The sequence below is a fragment of the Balaenoptera borealis genome, assembly GCF_965194805.1.
Source record: "Balaenoptera borealis genome assembly, chromosome: 5".
Taxonomy (NCBI): Eukaryota; Metazoa; Chordata; class Mammalia; order Artiodactyla; family Balaenopteridae; genus Balaenoptera; species Balaenoptera borealis.
This window is the reverse complement of record NC_138862.1, coordinates 16,306,344-16,326,552: the sequence shown is the minus strand read 5'-3', so window position 1 is coordinate 16,326,552 and position 20,209 is coordinate 16,306,344. Positions and strand designations below refer to the sequence as shown.

Genomic DNA, 20,209 nt, shown 5'->3' with positions numbered 1-20,209 from the left:
TTAAAGAAGGCAGATACAAAGCAGCATGTACAGTATGACTTGTTTAAAAAGGGAAGAAAACATATACACATATGCAAAAGTAATATACTAAAAAATAAAACATAAAACAAAAATTTGTCTTCTTGGGCAGGAGATTATGGGTGAGTTTTATATCCAGTTATGTGTACATTTTCTCAATGGTCATCTTTTCTAGTAAAAATATATTGCTTACACTTATTTACATATATTTGGGGGGCGGGGGAAAGCAAGAGAACAAGTTTACAAAATCCAAAATGCCAAACACCCCGGTGGGGGGGGTGGGGAATTAAGCCTCCATACAGTATGAGCAAAATTCCTATATTCAGTCATCCAAAGCAAATTATTATTTAGGAACTATTTGAAAATAGTTAATTTGAAAATATTTTAAGAACAAAAGTGATGGTGTATCAAAAATTACTTTTTCCAAGAATGTATGTATACGTATAACTGAATCACTTTGCTGTAAAGTAGAAGTTAACACAACATTGTAAATCAACTATACTTCAACAAAATAAATTTTTAAAAAAGAACTCAGGTAAAATAAGAACTTTAGGCCAATAAACTTAAGAATTTTCTTTCTGAAAAAAATCACTTTTTCCTAGCATATTGCGTTTTGGGTTAAATTTAGTGTTACTTAAAGAATCATAAATTAGAACTTCAAACTATCTCAGGAAGACAATATTGTTGAGAACACATGTCATTTAAACTTCTCTGAAACTACTTAAATTTCTTTCAAAAAATGTATCCGTTTAAAACCAAATAAAAAAAATTTTAATATTAAAAAAATTAAGCCTCCATTTCAGTAATTCCCTGGTTAAAATCGGGAGACACCCTGAACCTCGAAGGTGCCACCCAGGCCCCAGAGAGCATCATTCCTCCAATCATCCCAGCTGTTAGCAACATCCGGGAAATCCCAAGAGAGTAAAAGATAAGTATTAAAAAACAACAACAACAACAACAACCACCACACAACAAAAACCGTTATCTCAGCACCAGAGCTGCAACTGGCACGGCTGCAGGAAGCCCGTCCGAAAGACAAGCGCAGGACTCAGCCAGGGTCAGAATCCTTTCACCAGATCCGAATCCAGCTGTCCCAGCTGCGGTTACGCTACCTGCCCAACTGCCCAGCGCTCACCACGTCTCCGACCCTCACGGGCTAGTGCTTCTGGGGCGCACCGACGAAGGCGGGGCGCATGCGTGAAGCGTCCTAGGGCCCCTCCCATCTGCGTTCTGTAGCTGCACGTGCGGCGGTCCTGCACGGGGGAGGTGCGGGGTTGTAGAAGACGGCCGTGGTGTCCGTTAAGGCCCAGCGCTCTTGGGAGCCGCTCGGGACCCCGGTTTCCGTAGGTAGCCGGGCACTTGCCTTTCATTATGAGCCGGAATCCTCCCTCGCCAGGCCCTGTTCCTCGAAGCAGTCCGCAAAGGGCATTAAGGCCTCCATCCTTACTCCACGCGGTGGGATCAGATTGCCAGATTGTGCTTAAGTGGAAGCACATGTTCCTTGTACCCCCTTTTGCAGAATTTTTGTGGGCCCAGTTTGTACTATGTAGTTGTAATCAGTGTTTCGGCGGGCAGCGGACTGGCAAGTTATGTACGTGCACCTGTCCTTGTATGCCTTTAACTCTTGGCTGCCTTGTAGCTTTAATGGAATTTCACGAATGATACATTATGTTGGGCTTCCCTGATACACAGCTTTCTAAAACCAAAACCAAAAACAAAACGGTGCCACAGTTATTTTTATACAAGTGCCGAAAGTAATCATCAGTTGTGCACCGCAGCAGATGCAGTTTTTTGTTTGTTTGTTTTAATGCAGTTTATCAAATTAATGTGCAGATGGTAGGACTGGCTTTGACTTTGTTACTCCAATCTGAACATTTGGGCTTGTGGGATTAATTTTAGAATGTTTAAATTTTGTTTTGTTTTACTTGACTCAATAATACTATTGTTTGTACAGGAATTACTTTTACAAATAAAAATGGACATGTAGTCAATGTTTCCTGCCCCCACTCTTGCGTTCTATAGATCTTTTAATTTTTAAACATGATTTGATTTGGGACTAAAAGTTTCTTTTAAGGGTTTATCATTATTTCTTTATAGATGATTCCAGTTCAAGATATTTTTCAGATTAATACATGACAAACTGTCACTGTGGAATAAAGATACATACTGAACAATTTTACATTTAAGGATGTCTATATATGAAGTACATAATCATTGGTAAAAGTCTAAGAAAGCTATATTGCCTCTAACATTTAATTATAGTTTCTTACAGCTTTTATTGTGTCTCTTACATTATATAATGTAGGCAGGACCACCTAATTTGCTGTTTTCTAATACTTCCATCCACTCTCCAAAAAAATTTATTAATCATGAGGTTGGAAAATCTGTACTTCTCTTGGTCACTGTGTTAATAGTCCAATGTCTAAATTTGACAGGTCTGTCTGGGAAGAAAACTTATAATGCTACATTATTGTAGTCTATGTTTTTATATTACACTTGAGATCTATATATTTACACATAACAATGTGTTTTTTATTAAAATAATGTACAAAGACTAAAAAAATTATAGCAATTTAGTCCTGCTGAAAGTAACATGTGCATCACCTGGCCCCTTTGGTGGCCTCTAGGGATGTCAGTCTCATGCTCTGTGGGGTATTTCACCCAAATCTGGAAGTGGCCGGAGTGAGTCAGAAACTAAACGACCAGCTGGTTCAGCTGGCTGTGTGGTGGCAGCGGAGGAAGGACTGGCATTTCCAGGGCAACTGACAGGGCACTGGGGAGGTGGGCAGCATGGAGGGAATCTGAGGAAGCACATAAGATTTGCAGCCAATATAGGCACTGTGCTATGAATACCATTTGGATTCTTATTTGTGTTTATATTTAAGATCTATCCACATTGCCTTGTTAGTTCTACTTTATTACTTTTGATTTTTACTTGGATAGTATGTAGCATAATGTATTTACTGATTCACTTAGTGATGGGCACCTACATTGCCTCCAACTTTTTACTAAGATAAACAATGCATTATGTCCCCCCACGCCCACCCCTCTACCCAAGTCTGACTTTTCAAGGAATACCCAACACACAGTACCAAGCTGAGTGCTAGCAATTAGTAAATATTTAATAAACACTTTGGAAACTGATTTATGGAGGGCCTCAAAATCCAGGTAGTGTGTTTACTTGACTCTAGGTCAATTTGCTGAAAATAAATTTACAGAAAGCCACTTCCAGAGAGAAAAATTTGTCAAAATCCAATTTTCCAAAAACGAATGCTCTAAATTACCAGTTTGATGAATAGTTGAGGCCTATTAAAAAGTTTGAGCTCTGCTCGTGCTTCAAAGCCTTCTGTGAGGTGAGCCAAGGAGCAGGGGCAGAGCATAAGTATACAAAAATAGAGATGAACTGAAAACTCCGTTTAAGAAAAATTTCACTTACCTTTGTATCAAATGCCTGGGGCAGATGCAAAACTTATGCTTTGAAAAAAATCTATTTGGCAAACTTGCTTTTAACTGCTAGTAACAGGCAGAGAAATATACATAAAACTGGTTTTATTTCATAATAAGCTGTCTAGAGATAGGCAGCGGCTAGTGTTCGATCAGTAGTTTAACAGCTTGAGGACTGGCATCTCTGTGGCTCTCTTGGCCCTTCCTTCCCTCGTGGTTGAAAGGACTACTGCAGCTCCAGCCATCACTTTGGTATTTCAGACTGAAAGAGAGGGAAGATGTGCCCTAGCTGCATCTATCATTTTAATCAGGGAAGCAAAAGTTTTCCCAAAGGTTCCCTGCCCACCCCCCCAGCTGCAAGAGAGCCTGGAGAGAGTGAGCATTAAACTTTCCCAGGTTCTTAGTGGAGGCAGATAAAGGGGAAGGGGATTGGGAATAAGTGGCAAGTTATCACCAACACTATCGTCCTCAAATATAATTAACTTCTCTCTCAAAATAGGTAGTTTATATGTCAAGACATGTCTATCAACAATTTTAAGATTATAAAACTCAGTTCTGCATTCAATCATGAATATTTTTAACAGATGCATTTCAGCTATACTACTTTTCCTCTTTTTCCCCCTTAACATTTTAGAATGGGACTAAAGTGAAATTACTTAATCTTTCAAGAAAGAGTCGGGGAGAAAGTCAAAAGACCAACAGCAGCAAAACACTTTCAACTACTCCTCTGCTCATTGTCCTTCCACACCAAAGAACATCTGGAAAACATCCCCACATCCTTTGCCATTTAAAAACTGATACAGTTGACCAAAGTCCATGTGGCTTCCTCTGGCTCCATTAACACTGAATACTTTTTCTTCAAAAGCTGAAAATTTTCTTTGTCTTTCCATTTCCTCAGTTGTACCATCAAAAGCAATGTCTTCTCGATGGCGAATTAAAATTCTCTTCCAGTTTAATTTTCTGAGTCTGAAAGAAATTTTCAGAGTAGAAATTTTGAAAATGTGTTGTGTATTCTAAAGCACTGAAAATAGAAGTTATAAAACAGATTTCTCAGTGCCTTTTCCTAGAAGTAAAGAAATCTACTTTTATCTCCCATGGATTTTATTTTAATCAAATATGATTCTGGTTATAAACCCACCCCCAAACTCACTTATTGCCATTATCACTGCCTCATATTAGCATTTTAGAAATGTGGAAATTGCTGAATCTCGACTTCCCAAAGGGACTTCTCAGAAATGAGAAGATTAGAAACCCCCTTGTTTCACAGGGTTCACACAACTTACAGCATCACTAAGATGAGGGAAGAATCAGATCCATAGACATGGAGGGGACGGTAGACACCATCTTGGGCAGGGGCTCGATTTAACATCTATCTACAGAACATCTTCTCTGCGCCCTGTATTAGGCGAAGGGAGTGATGCTGATCATATGTGAGTGCTGTTTTAGACTGAGTGCCCATACATACTGATTTCCACATCTCTAGTGTCGTGTTTAGTACTAAAATTATTGACAAGGCATACAAAAGTCGTGAAAGCCAACCTTGACCAGAATTCTTCACAGGCACTTTGTGGGCCTTCCACACAAACAACACCAGGTTTCCCAGGCATGCTAAACCCAGATAGGGAAAGCTCCTTTGCCCACTCTAGAATGTTCTTTCTTTTGCATTTGTTGTAGATGTGATGGCTGTAGATCCAGAGTCTTGTGAGAATGAGGTCAACTGGCTGGACTGTACTTCCTGGAGCAGGGGAAGGTGTGGTGTCTTTGCTGACATAGCCAGAAGCGTGTTCTCTAACCCACTCTGTGGCATTCAATATACAGACATCTCCGAGACAATTCTTTTGTAGGTATGTGGTCAGATCTGTATTCAGCTGAGCCTGCTGGGATCTACTTAATAATACTGATCTGATGGAAAAGATACAGGATTAAAAAATTAAATCAATTTTCTTGGAACAGAGAACAAACTTGAGAATTGCTTTTATTCTCAGATTAGTTTTGACCTCTAGAGTTGGCCAGTTTCTGTACCATACCTGACAGTAATTTCAGGCAGAACTGCAGGGTATTTAAAGGGAAGAACACAGGCCAGAGAAAACATCACCTGATTAAAAAAAAAAAAAAAAAAAAAAAGGGGGGGGAAAAGTGCCGTAAGTGCTGTTTTAAGTTGAGACATGTTTCAAAAGTAAACATGAAACACGCTTCCAAAAGTAAAATTGAATTACCATTGCTTCCTCAGATATGTCCAGGTTCATAGTGATAGTAAAGTAAACTTTTGAAGATCGTCCTTCCATTGTCCTCTTTTCAATACAATCTTTTAGTTCTGCTAAAGCCAGCTGGTCATTCACTATGAGCTCATTCACACCGGGGAACATACTGGCTAGCAGGTCCAACTCAGAGAGCTGGGCCTCTGCCTGTTCAATCTCAATCATTTTTGGATATCTGTAGGTTTCTAGGAAGATAGGATAATAGAGACATTTACAAGTATTATACAATCTTGGGAGAACTCAATATGGGTACTTACTGAATATGGATACTTATTGAAAATTTGATTTCTTCATAAAATATGAAATTTAATCAGAGTACCTTCTGGTTATTCTACTTTCAGATGTAATATGCTAAGGACCCAAAGAAAGGGACAATCCAATGTGAGCCATAAAACTCTAATAATAAGCAGGCACCAAATTCCTCTGTTTCTAGATAGTTGATGTGGCGTCTTGAGCTGCCACAATGAGCAATTACATTGAAGTAAACTAATTATGTAGTCAAACGCCATATCAATGATATAACAAGGACAGAGGCTCTGATTGGTTACCTTGGAAAGTTAGAATGAAAAGAATAAGAGAGTTAGTTATGTGGATGGTTAATTTTTCCCTCTTAACTTAATATTTGTTAGTTTTTAAAAAAAGTAGAAGAATGTGAAAAAGAGAAAACAAAGGCTAATTATCCCACAGCTCAAGTAACCCATGTTAACATTTAAAAAAAAAGTACAAGATTATAAAATTCAAATGGCAGAGAAAGGTTAAAAAATGAAGATACAGTTTGCTGCTGGTGATTGCTTCCCCTATCTGTCCAAGTCCCTGATCCGAGGCAGAGTTTTTGGTGTTTCAGAAACAGAAAACATTTTAGGCATTATACATATATGGAAAACACATGTTGGTATAATGTGTAAATAAACATAGAGAATGAAATATATAATTAAAATGTATCTACAGGGGATCATACATACATATCTTTTTTCCTTACTTCCTATCCCTCTTCCCCCCGAATATATTTTGGAGATCTATTCACTGTCAGCACATATTGCTCTATCTCATTCTTTCTAGTGGTTGACTGTCATACTGACTCATGTAGATATGTCATAATTTATTGCGTTTGTTATCTACTGATGGGCACTTGGGTTGCTTCCAGATTTTTTTCTATTATGAACACTTCTATAATGGTAGTTTATATATATATATATATATATATATACACATATATATATATATACATATATATATGTGCATATATATATGTGCATGTATATATATATACATATATATACATATATATATGTATATATATATATATATATATATATATACACACACATAAGCATGTTGAACTGTGAATACTGTATATTCAAGAATCAGTTTGTAGAGGTGGCTGGTTGGTACAGCATTTAAAAATTTTGGTAGATATTGCCAAGCTGCCTTCCAGAAAGTTGCTACATGGAAGTTTAAAATTTTTACACAGTCCCCTCCTTTAAAAAAAATTCTTAATAGTCTTTTTATGGTGTTCTGTGTCTGTGTGAGCCATTCATGAGTTTTTATTTGTAAGGTGGCAAACTCACCAGCCTTTTCTTTTACACATTCTGGACTTTGAATCTTTGTTAGAAAAGTCTTCCCCACTCCAAGGTTATAAAGGTTACCAAGCTGCTAATCAAAATATGATTTTAAAAAATTTTTAGAATTTGATAAATTGATTTTAATTTCATTTGCAAGAAAAAGTGTGGGGCTTTCTAATAAAACACGAAGGTTGAGCACATGTATTTATTTCTCTTTCTCTCTTTTTCCCCCATTAAAACTACAGTAAAGGAACAGATTCTTAAATACAAAGGGAGAGGAAATAATAGATAAAAGCTGTCAACAAAATTCTGGAAGATGGAAAGGGGTGAATGAATTATAACTAACAAATTTCAGCTTTCTTCCCTCTGTTAACTGCTTGGTCAGGTGGGGAAGGGAGCTGCAGAACTTCAGAAAGGCTCAGTACTGTCAACACCAGCTACCTTGGAAAGCAGCAGTGTGTATGCAGTAGAAAACAAGAATTTGTTGAAAGTCTAGAGTCTAGACTTTAATTAGACTCTAGTTCAGCGTCTCTTAATATTGGTACCACTGACATTTTGGATGAGATAACTCTGTGTATGTGTGTGTGTGTGTGTGTGTGTGTGTGTGTGTGTGTGTGTGTGTGGCAATCTCTATCTTTTAATTATAGTATTTAGACATTTACATTTAATGCAATATTCATGTTAGGTCTTAAGTCAACCATTTTGTTTTCTATCTGTTTTCCATTTCTTTGGGTTTTTTTTCCTGCCTTTTTGAAAACATTTTGTAATTCCATTTTGGTTAATCTGTAATGTTTTTGCATGTATTTCTTTTTTTTTTAATAAATTTATTTATTTATTTTTGGCTATGCTGGGTCTTCGTTTCTGTGCGAGGGCTTACTCTAGTTGCGGCGAGCAGGGGCCACTCTTCATCGCAGTGCGCGGGCCCCTCACTATCGCGGCCTCTCTTGTTGCGGAGCACAGGCTCCAGATGCGCAGGCTCAGCAGTTGTGGCTCACGGGCCCAGTTGCTCCACGGCATGTGGGATCCTCCCAGACCAGGGCTCGAACCCGTGTCCCCTGAACTGGCAGGCAGACTCTCAACCACTGCGCCACCAGGGAAGCCCCACGTATTTCCTTTTATAGCCTTTTTAGTGGTTACTCTAAATTATATATACATAACATTATGTATATATAATTACACATATGTATATACAAATTATAACAGTCTACTGGTATCATATTTTACCAGTGTCAGTAAAATACAGAAATCTTATGTCACTTTTACTTTAACCTCCCTCCATTAATAATATAGTGATCTTAAATTTTTCTTCTACATATATTTAGAACAACAGTGTAATAATTTTTGATTCAGCCATCAAATATGATGTAGAAAGCTCAAGGAAAATCCATTTTATTCATTCATATTTTTGCTCAGTCATGATATTTCCTCCATAATTCCTTTATTGTTTCTTTTCTGTTTAGAAAACTTACTTTAGCCATTCTTTTAGGGTAAGTCTTCTAGTTACAAATTCTCTTAGTTTTCCTTTATCATAGAATGTCTTGATTTCTCCTTCATTCCTGAAGCATATTTTCACTGGATATAAGTATTCTGGGATGATAGTTCTTTACTTTCAGCATTTGAACAGTATTATGCGTCTTCCTTCTGGTCTCCATAGTTTCTGATGAAAAATGCTCTCTTATTTGAATTGTTTACCCTTATAGCTAAGGTTCATTTTGCTCTTGCTGCTTTCAAGACTTTTTTCTTTTAGTTTTCGGAAGTTTGACTATGATGTGTCTTGATGTGGATTTCTTTGGGTTCATCTTGCTTGACATTAATCTGGTCTCTTGAATCTGTTTATACCTTTTGACAAATTTGGGGAATTTTCAGCCATTATTTCTTCAAGTACATTTTCAGTTCTGTCCTCTTTCTCCTCTCCTTCTGGGATGACATGAATGTCAGATCTTTTGTTATAGTCTCACATGTCCCTAAAACTCTATTTATTTTTGGTCTATTTTCTCTGTTATTCAGATTGGGTAATTTTTGTTGTAACTTCCAGTTTGCTGATTCTTTCCTTTGCTCCTTTCCTTCTGGTGTTGATTCTATCTACTGCGTTTTTAACTTTGGTTGTTGTATTTTTCATTTCTAACATTTCTTTTTAGTTCTTCTTTATATCTTCTGTTTCTCTACTGAGACTCTATTTTTTTCATTTGCTTCAAGTGTGTTTGTAATTGCTTGTTGAAAACTTTTATGATAGGGGTTTTAAAACCTTTGTCAGATAAGTCTCCCATCTCTGTCATTCTGGTATTGGCATCTATTGATTTTCTTTTTTCATTTAGTTTGAGATTGTCATTGTCCTTGGTATGATGAGCGATTTTGATTGAAACTTGGACACTTGGGGTATTAGGAGACTCTGGATATTATTTAAATCGTCCATTTTAGCATGCTTTTTCTGATAATGCTTCAGGAGGGGAAGAGGTGGGTGCTGCTTCATTACTACCAAGTGTGAAAGAAATCCAGGTTCCCTACTCAGCTTTTATTGACATCTAAGGTGAGTGGGGGAGTGGAGAGAGTTCTTCATTACTGCTGGGTGAGGATGGGAGTTCTAGTGCCACTGTAGGCCTCTAAGGATACCTCCTTGGCTGGGAGTGATAGGAGTGCCTCATTATTGCTCCCCAGGTGGCCTCCACTAACACCAGGGTTAGGGGTGGCTTTGTAAATGGTAAGTGGTGTTGAGAGCTCTGACTTTCCACTAGACCTCTCTGACAACACCCCAGAAGGATAAAAGAGGGTCCCTTGTTATTGCTGCATCACGTGGACGTACAAACTCTTCATGTGGTCTGACATGGACCTGACATGGGGCTGACACTGACACTACAGTGCAGTCCTTGTTACTGCCTAGCAGGGAAGAAAGTCCTGGGTCCCAACTCAGACATTTCGGCACCTTTCTGACAAGGGGTGGGCATTAGGTGCTTATTACAGCTCAGTGAAGATGGAATCTAGGCTCCCTTTGCTGGTGTTAGTAGGGGAGAGGCCACAGTGTTTTCATGGGATTTGCCTGGTATACAGTATTTATTATTTAAATGTTTTCTGTCTTGCTAGACTGTACTTTTCTTGATACCTTATTAGATAGAGCAGGCTTTTGTTAGGGCTTAAATTTTTCTTTTTTTTTTTCTGGTTGGTACCCTTGGATTTCTGGATACCAATCCAAATATGACAGAGAGACACAAAGTGAGCAAATGCTGTTGGAAAAATGGCACCAATAGACGTGCTCAACGGTTGCCACAAACCTTCCATTTGTAAAAAACACAGTATCTGCAAAGTGCAATAAAATGAGGTATGCCTGTATACCCAAACAGTAGAATATTATAATTTAAAAAATGGATATTAACATTGATGTTCATTTTATATGGTTACCTAAAATAGTAGATTGTAGAGCAATATAAATAATCTTAATCAATAGATAATGATATTACTATTCATTCTTATACCATCACACATATTTGAAAAAAAATCACAAAGAGAAGTCACCGAACTATTAACAGTTAGCTAAATGTGGGTAGAGGGAAGAAGAGAAGGATTTTCACTTTTTAATTTGTGTGCTTCTATATTGTTTGATGTTTTATGATTAGCATGTAGTACTTCTAAATTCACCAGAAAAAAAATAAGGGTTACTCTTCCGAATGGAGAAGAAGAGCTCAATCCCACTGTTGCAGAGGCAAACATGGCTTACCTTCTCAATAAGAATTTACTCCGTGAAATCAAACACCATTATTTCAGCTAGTGGTGCCTTCATGGAATTCCTTTTAATTGTTGGTAAAGGTTTATTGAGCAGCTACTATATGTAGAGTTTCATCCTTCATTCCTTCTTGGAACTTTCTATTTAGTTCGAAGATCAGGACTTATATCTAATAAAATATAGAACAATGAAGGTAAAAAGGCCAAGTGTTAAATGACCAGTAAGGTATTATCATGAGGATTAAGATGAGAGCATAATCAATGAAATAGGTCATCAGGAAAGATTTGAGGAAGGCAGCAGGATATGAGTTGAGCCTTGAAGGAAGGGTAAGACTTAGACAAGGGAGGAGGGGGCATAGTGGGCAGAGAGAACAGGTGTGCAAGGCAGGAAAGCGCAAGAAAAACAGCATAGGCCTGAACCTGTCCCTTCTTCACAAGCCCAACTACCAAGGTCTAATTCAGGGACTCATCATTTAGAATATTTCTTCTTGTGCTGGTTACTTTCTGATTATCCTCTAAATTCATTCTTGGTCCTTCTTTTCCCTGCCCTGGACTCTGGACAGCTGACCTCTATAGCCTATAGCACCCAAGTCTTCTGCCTTTCTTGTGGTTGGGTTCAGCCAATGCTCTGGCAGGAAGTGGGAGGATGGGAGGAGAAAGAGGCTAGGGTATTTCCTCACTACTCCTTCCCTGCTTTGGTGGTATTCTGACAATGGCTGTGACCCTCTATGACCAAGCTTCTGCAGGCAGCCCTTCTTCTTTAGCTCCAGCAGAACTTACAGCCTAGGGATAGTCATGGTTCCTTTAAACCTGGCCACACCTCTGTAAATAGCCCCTTTATTAAACAGCCTATTCAAAGTTTCAAAGTTGAGTATGTATCTATTTCTTTCCAGAACCATGACTCCCCTTACCTGGCCTCCGCCTCTAATATCTCTCCATCAACCATCAATTCACACTCCACATTGTCATTATACTGATCGTATGCAGTGTCTAACAGAAGTATACTGAGACAAGCAAGAGGGCGCCAACTATCTATTAGGGAAAAGTTCACATAATCGGTGATTGGGCAACAGTGTTGTGGTCTGGGAGAATGGGGTGGAGGTGTGTTAGGTTCCCGGGGGGAAAGGCATACTGGCTGATGACCCTGACAGCTACCCAATAGAGTTGAGACAGGCTGGGACCTGGGACCTTTTGCTGCAGTGCTTGCACGCGGACAAATGTCTCCTCGAGCAAAAAAATACAAAGAAACTATAAGGGACTAAAAATGACTACATGCAGGCGCAACTGGGGCAAATTATGAACAACATACAAAAAGACCAAAAACCCACACAGCACTACCAATGGGGTGGGCAGACCACCCCGACCCCTGGACCCACCGCTATCCTCACCCCATATAAGGAAACAGCTCCCCCTGCCCCCGGAGTGAGCAAGGGAACTTGTTACTTGTTTTCGCTCCCTCCTGCTGCAGCAGGGGTTCCAATAAAGCTCTGCCTGAATTTCTTGTCTGGCCTCTTATCAATTTCTGTTGATTAAGGAGGCCAAGATCCCTGGTCAGTAACAGAGAGAATTTATCCCAGTTCACCATCTGGCTGTTAGTTTCAAAGACACAGTATCACAAAATGCCAGCGTATTGAGAGCGGATCTACTTCGCAAAGGGTGCCTTGCATCATCCATTATAAGCCCTCGAAGAACATGTCTCTCTATTTATTCAAGTCTTCTTTATTTCATCCAATATAGTTGGGTCATTTCTTTAACATCAGAAAATGGTATTTGGCCAACAATTTAGCTAGTTCACTCTATGGTACTTTTAAAGAGCAAAAAAAGTTCTTCCACTTAAAAAGAAATGCAAACTACTCAGAGGTGTCAGGTCAGTAGCTGCAATGGGTCCTGTCAAAAACACACCAAAGATTATGGGAATGATTAATGTGGTGGGGTGTTAACTTCACTAGGATTAACTGGACACGAATCAGGAAAATATGAAAATAACGTCATGTATACGATAGGCAGTCTCCACAGATCAGAGTATAAACCAATGCCAACACCACCTAATCATTCCCAATCCCAGTGGTTCTCAACTCATGTCCTTAAAACGCCTTACCAGGGTGTCAATGCCATGCTGGGAAAAAAAAATACATAAAGCATTGTGTGCTTAAATAAGTTCTTGAAATGCTGAATGACACAAAGCTCAATAGGTTTCTTTAGGGTGACCATGGGTCATCTTCTTGTCCTGACTGGTTTAGTATTTATCCTAGACAAAAGTGACCCCATTTGTACAATAAACTTTTTTTTTTTTTTTTGGCCATACCTCGCTGCATGTGGAACTTCCCAACCAGGGATTGAACCCGTGCCCCCTGCATTGGAAGCATGGAGTCTTAACCACTGGATCACCAGAGAAGTCTAGGACAATAAATTATATGGCACACTTTTTGTGTGTGATTTCTCAGAGTCTTTATTGTTAGATGCCAATATGCACCATGAATTTCTAACAAGAGGGTTTAGTATGCATAGTATCCCAAACCTTTCTGACCCTCAAACATTTTTTCCAGACCTAATGATATTTGCTCTTCTCTACACAGTTAGAACTGCACATGCCTCCCTCCTTTAAATATAATGTTTGCTTTACTCTCTAGTGACTTTGTATATTTTTATATCCTACTATTTTCACTTGACATCCTAACTTAATTAAGCAGTTGCTCAGTTATTAAAAATATCTTCATAAATATTTAAAATTCCTGGATTATTGGAATTCCATATCTTTTCTAGTCGTGTTGGAGTTGAGGAAACTAGGAAACAACTTGTTACATGGTTATTAGAGAAGGTGAATTTACTTTGGTTTTTTTATCATACTGGTTTAAGTATGTACTCTGTTACCAGACTGCCAAGGTGCAACTCCTGGCTCTGCCAATTACCAACTGTGTGACCTTAGGCAGGTGGCTTAATTTTCTGTGCCTCAGTCTCCCCATCTCCAGAATGGGAATGACAGGGTGGCTGCGAGGATTAAATGAGGATGTGTGGAAAGTGCTTAAAGTAGTGCCTGGTAACAGATAAAGTGCCATAAAGTACTTGCTATTATTATTATATTCATTCAACAAATGTTTCTTGAGCACCTATTGTGTTGTCAAACACTAAGACTCTAACGGACAAACGTAACAAAAAAACTCCGCTCTCAGAGATTTAATCTAGTGGGAGAAGACCATGACAACAAAACCCACACATATATGTATGTCCAGTGAATAACGGTTATGAAGAAGATAAAGAAGGTAAGGCTCAAGTTGCAGGGTGGGTGGTTGAATTTTACACGGGGTGGCCAGGGACAGCCTCTCTGCTAAGGTGACTGCAGGGGAGAGACCTGAAGGCACTGAAGAAGAAAGCCATGTGTTTAACTGGGCAAAAAGTTTTCCAGGCAAAAGGAACAGCATGTCCAAAGTCCATGAAGCAGGATGGTGCTACACCAGGTGGCTGGAGCCGAATGAGCCAGGGGAAGGGTTTTAGGACACAAGGTTAGAAAGGAAATATGGGGCAGTTCATGTTGGAACTCATAGGGATGGCTAGGATTTGGGATTTTATCCTGACTGATATGGAAGGCCACTGGAGGGCTTTGGCTTATGAAGAGGCCCGCACTCACTGCTGGGAAGAGGGTAGGGGAACAAGGATGGAAGCAGGGTGACCAGGTTAGGCACCACAATGATAGGAGGAGAGGTGATGGTGGCTTGGATTAAGGTATGGCGATGGAAGTGGTAAGCAACTGTTCACGTTCTGGACATAGATTTAGTATAGAACCAATAGGATTATTGATGAATTATATGTGATATGTAAGAATAACTCCAAGGCCTTAAGAAACTGGAAGAATGGATCTGCCATTTACTTAGATGGGGAAGATGATGGAAATGTGAAGTTTGGTTTTAGACATACTAGGTAATGAAGTGCCTATCAGGACACCTATTAAGCAGAGATGTCCAGCTATGAGATCCGGCTGAAGATATAATTTGGGGAGTAATCGACATTTATTTAAAGGCACGTTTGTTTACTCAGTCAGGGAGTGAGTGAATTTGGGAGGAGGCCTCATTGAGTTTGGAGGTCTGGAAGATGAAATGGAACCAGCAAAGTGTGGGACTAATAGACCTACGGGTGGACAACTACAGTAATGTCACAAGTAAGTGATTTGTCAAATTATTTTCGTAGATGAGATTTCAGTCCCAGAAACACCCTTATGAGAATTTTCTGACTCGAGATTTTAATGAATGCTGTAAGAACGCAGAATGAATCTTGAGTTTCCCGAGCTGAATCCTTTTTCCCCAAGTTTTTTTTTTTTTAAGGGCGGAGCGCGTCTCGCTGCCCGACTCCTAACCGTCTCAGAAGGTTGCCAGGGCCACTACCGAAGCCAGACTCGCAGCGGCCCTCGCCCCTAACGACTGACCAGGCCGGGGGTGGGGGTGGGGGTGAGGGTGAGGGTGAGGGTTGGGGTGGGGGTGCGGGGAGGGTAAAGGGATGGGCGGGGCCAGGAAACCCCGAAGCCAGCTCTAACCAATGAGCGGTGAGAAGGTCGTGGGAAGGCGGTGCCACCAGGTCGCCAAGCTCCCGGGACGTGGAAGGGGCCGCTGCAGCGACGGACCCCCCCCTAATCCCGCTGAGCACCAGTGGACAAGGACTCACCTCGAGCCATGGACCCCCTCGGTGCTGTAACCCCGAGTTTCCCGGCAGTACGGACAGCTCAATTCTCATCCGGAGGGAGCCTCAGAATTCTAGGGCTAGGCAACCGGAAGTCTACAAACCGCTCTGGCCCGGCAGCTTGGGAAAGTGAGACCGAGTCCTCCAGGCTGGCGCATGCGCACTCGCAGGCCCGCTCATCCCGGAAGCGCGAGCAGAGACCAGTGGGATTCCTGGGCACAGCTTCCTTCTTCTCGGTCGCGCAGTTTTTGTTCTACCGGATTGGCGTTTCCCAGCTGCTGCCACTGTCAGTGAGACGCATAGCCGGCAAGTTTCCTGAGTCAGGAAATGGTCCATTAAAATAACACTCCTCAAATTTGAACTCGCAGCGGAATCTTTCGAGGATCTTGATATAATGCAGATCGGGATTCGGTAGGTAGTGGTGGGGTCCCACTTTCTGCATTCCTAAGATCTTCCCAATCAGTAACGATCCTCCTGGTCCCTGAAGGACGCTGAGTAGCAAGGCAATAGGAACAGGTGAGCGTGGATGCTGGCCTTGGCGACCTTAGGAAGGACCCTGTGCATGCACAGAAATTTGTCCCGGCTAATAAAAGGACAGTTTGAACGCGACTCCAACACGAGAGTAATTAAAAATGTTTTTCTTCACGAACTAAATATACACAATGCACTTTTTCCTTTACGTTACATATTCATTGTAGAAATCTCATAAATTTATAAGATTTGTAAACTGATACCCATTGATGTCAGGTACTATTGAAACTGCTAGGTGGCGTTTTTTTGGGGGGGGGGGCGCTCCCAGGAGCTCTGCTCCTTTATGTCTCAGAGCAGAAAGAATTCAGCCAGAGGCAAAGTGATGGATAAGAAGTGATTTATTAGAATAGGACGTTTGTGAGGCTTACAGGCGGGCAGGCGAGCGTTGTGCTGCCCCGAGTACTTCGTGGGTTACATTTTTATAATCAAAGGAAAAGTGGGGAGGGGGAAAAGACCAGCTTCTTCCTCATTCTTGAGTAGATGTCATGTTTCCATCATCAGCTCCTCCTCCAGGTTGGGCAGGGGAGTTTTTCTTGTCCCTACATGGTCAAGCTGGGACTGTCATGGCACTGTGGAAAAATTATTTCAGGTCTCAGTACAATGAGGGTCTTTCACTTTGAAGTGTCACCTTTCCATAAATTATTGTTTTTTATGTGTGCAGAGAGCATATCCTAGGGGTCATTAACTTACTGAGCTCACTGGGCAGGATGTGGGTCTCATGCTACCATTGTTTTATTGTTTTGAGGCATGCCTCATTCTTCTGTTGCATGGTTTTGTGGTTAGGCAAACCTGCATTCTTGAGTGATCATTAACTTACTGTGGTCTCCCAAAGCCCCCTAAAGTTCCCTCTTTATCTACAATCCCCTAATGGGGTTTCTGAGCTATTTGATTATCCTACTCTATCCCTATCAGTTTTTTTTTTGAAGTAAAAATGAAATGAACATCTTAAATGTATATTTGCTGAGTTTAGACAAATGCAAACACCTTTGTAACTCAAATCCTGTTAAGATATAGAACATTACCAGCACCCCAGAAAGTTCCTAAATGCTCCTCCCGGTCAGTCCCCACCCAACCCAAGAGGCAACCACTACTCTGATTTTTTTTCCTACCACAATTAGTTTTGCCTGTTCCAAAATTTCATATGGATGGAATTACACAGTAGGTACATTTGTGTAAGGCTTCTTTCAGTATAGTTTAAAGAGTCATCCATGTTTTTGTGTGTATCAGTAACTTCTTTTTTTTTTGCTTAGTTGTATTCCACTGTGACTATACCACAGTTCTTCCATTCCTCTTTTGATGGAGATGTGGGCTGTTTGCAGTTTGACTATTATGAATAAGGCTGCTATGAACATTCTTGTACAAGCATTTCTCATGACTATATTTCTTCAATAAGTATTTATTAAGCACTGTGTTCCAAACACTTCCAGGTACTAGAGATACAGCCATGAACAAGACAAAGATGTCCCATTTCTCAAAGAGCTTATATTTGCTTGTTTCTGTGTATCTATGGAGGCAAGGGGATAGGCTGGGGGAGGAGGTAAATGTAGGTAACTATGAAAGAAAAATACCAGATAGTGATAATTGCTGGGTGGAGAAGTAAAATAAGGTGATGTGAGTGATCGGGTAGCTATGTTTCCTAGATTGCTCAGCCAATTTCTTTGTGAGGAAGTGACTTTTAAAGTGTGAACAAAATTAGAATAAGATCAAAAGGGAACAGCATTCTAGGAAGAGGAAGCAGGTGGTACAATGGCCCTAAGGCTGTTTTAGAATAGAAAAAAAAAAAGCCTATGTGCTGAATGAAGAAAACTTAAATTATATCAGCAGTAAAGAGCAGGAGAGCCAGTTTCCCCCCAGATTTAACCATCGTTACTCTGGCCGATTGGACAGATTAGGATGCCACTTTCTTTTTATTTATTTACTTATTTATTTTTGGTTGTGTTGGGTCTTCTTGATGCGCGCGGGCTTTCTCTAGTTGCAACAAGCTGGGGCTACTCTTCGTTTCAGTGCGTGGGCTTCTCATTGCGGTGGCTTCTCTTGTGGAGCACGGGCTCTAGGTACGTGTGGCTCGCAGGTTCTAGAGCGCAGGCTCAGTAGTTGTGGCTCGCAGGTTCTAGAGCGCAGGCTCAGTAGTTGTGGCGCACGGGCTTAGTTGCTCCGCGGCATGTAGGATCCTCCCAGACCAGGGCTCGAACCCGTGTCCCCTGCATTGGCAGGCGGATTCTTAACCACTGTGCCACCAAGGAAGTCCCTAGGATGCCACTTTCTTAACCTAGTTTTATCAGATTACTAATAAGGATGAATATTTCTTCACATAATGCTCTTTTATTGTGAATTACCTGTTTATATCCCTTGCCTGCTTTTCTGTTGGCACCTGCATCTTTTTTTCCTAGCAATTATTGTGTCTTCTGCATAAGACAATAGTCCAGGGCGATGAGGCCCATGTTTCTTTCACTTTACAGAGGGCTTGGCACTTACCTATTTCTAACGAGTAAACAGTAAATATTTGTAAATTTTACCCTGTGTCGGCAAGGTTAGTTCAAGACTATTTACATACTCAACTTTAGAAATCGACTGGACAGAATTAGGGGAAAATGCGTGAACTTTAAATGTCCCCCTCTTAGCCAGCCTTCAGATGCGATGTGTTTGAGTAAGGTAACTATCCTGGAGACTCCAAATGTCTGACCACCACCAGGTACCCACACTTTAGAAGTATTTCAATAACCCCATAGCCACACGCGAGCGGGAAATACTCATTGACAGCCAAGCTTCCAGGGACTGCCGCGTTCAGACTTCCGGTGTGAGCCCCGCGCAGGCGCTGATTAACTGGCGTCAGTGCCGCCGGACCCTGGGGCCAAAGCCACTTCCCATAATGCTGCACAGCGGAAGTTGTTGCTTTCTAGGGGTCGCGCTGGCTTCCGCTCTGTCGCTTTCAATTCGTCACCGGGAGGAAGACGGAGCAGGCTGACCAGCCCGAGGGCCCATTAGGGGATGCAGTTATGGGCGCTGTCGCCGTGGGTGAGTTCTGCTCCCACTGCCTCGCAGTCATCACTCGCACGACTTCCTGCGCGCCGGGAGTCCGAATTTCCTGCCCGACTTCGTTCTCCTCTCGAAGGCCCTCGTCCTTAAGCACGTTCCCTGGCCTCGGCCCGGTACCGCGTTCTCATTGGCGTCATGTCCTGTCAGTTCCAGGAGCTGACCAATGAGTTGTTGGTGCTGGCGCCCTCCTCGACCCGGTGGACCCCGAGGTCCCCCCACCGTGGGTGCGGAGCAGTTTGGTAGGGAAGGGGAGGTGTGGCGGGCCCACGCGGCTAGGGGCACCCTGTGGGTTGGGGCTGAGTTCGCTGCCGCGTCCGTGTGGTGGTTAGTAGGATAGGCAGCATCTGTCACCTAACCAAATCAGTGCTCCCAGGGTAGGATAAATCTACTCAAAACTTGAAAGCCGTGTTCTAGTCTTGCAAAGTTTTCCAAACGCTTGCATTTTTAACGGAACCGAGCAGGCATGGGAAGACTGGGAGGGCGGAGAGGGAAGGGAACTGGATAATATGAGAGCGGGCAAAACCGGCTATGATTTCAATTTTGTGAGGAGTCCTGCAAAAAGTAACGCTCATCTGAAGACTTGTCTGAAAAATTTTATAGATTTATTGATGTTTTATAGCTGATGGTACTCACAGTACTCTCTTCTCAACGACTCATTAGATGCCCTTTATAGTTGTCAAAAATTTATTGGAGGGTCTTCCCTGGTGGCGCAGTGGTTAAGAATCCGCCTGCCAATGCAGGGGACGTGGGTTCGAGCCCTGGTCTGGGAAGATCCCACATGCCGCGGAGCAACTAAGCCGGTGCACCACAGCTACTGAGCCTGCGCTCTAGAGCCCGCGAGCCACAACTACTGAGCCCACGTGCCACAACTACTGAAGCCCGCGCACCTAGAGGCCGTGCTCCGCAACAAGAGAAGCCACTGCAATGAGAAGCCCGCGCACCACAACGAAAAGTAGTCCCCGCTCGCCACAACTAGAG

At 41.5% G+C, this 20,209-nt stretch overlaps 2 protein-coding genes across 11 annotated transcripts in view; one reads left to right on the top strand and one right to left on the bottom strand.

Annotated features, from left to right (window-relative positions):
- Window positions 1–3,122: 3,122 nt before the first annotated feature.
- RWDD2B (RWD domain containing 2B) lies at window positions 3,123–15,803 on the bottom strand. Its single transcript, XM_082391975.1, has 6 exons — window positions 15,650–15,803; window positions 10,992–11,166; window positions 5,679–5,905; window positions 5,490–5,557; window positions 5,002–5,364; window positions 3,123–4,428 (listed from the first exon to the last, which is right to left on the bottom strand). Exons 3-6 carry the CDS (start codon window positions 5,883–5,885, stop codon window positions 4,194–4,196), a joined length of 873 nt encoding a protein of 290 aa, XP_082248101.1. The 5' UTR covers window positions 5,886–5,905; window positions 10,992–11,166; window positions 15,650–15,803; the 3' UTR covers window positions 3,123–4,193.
- A 71-nt stretch (window positions 15,804–15,874) lies between these two features.
- Window positions 15,875–20,209, top strand: part of USP16 (ubiquitin specific peptidase 16) — a 30,158-nt gene continuing 25,823 nt past the window's right edge. For 2 of the 10 annotated variants that reach the window (XM_082391915.1, XM_082391912.1), the window contains exon 1: window positions 15,875–16,075. Coding sequence is in view for 1 of the 10 variants with exons in the window: in XM_082391913.1 (XP_082248039.1) it covers window positions 19,192–19,210 (19 nt within the window). In the remaining 9 variants the exon portion in view is untranslated. Of the gene's footprint in view, window positions 16,076–19,075; window positions 19,211–20,209 lie in introns of those variants that run through there. The other 8 variants (XM_082391911.1, XM_082391905.1, XM_082391916.1 and 5 more) reach the window with 6 other exon arrangements.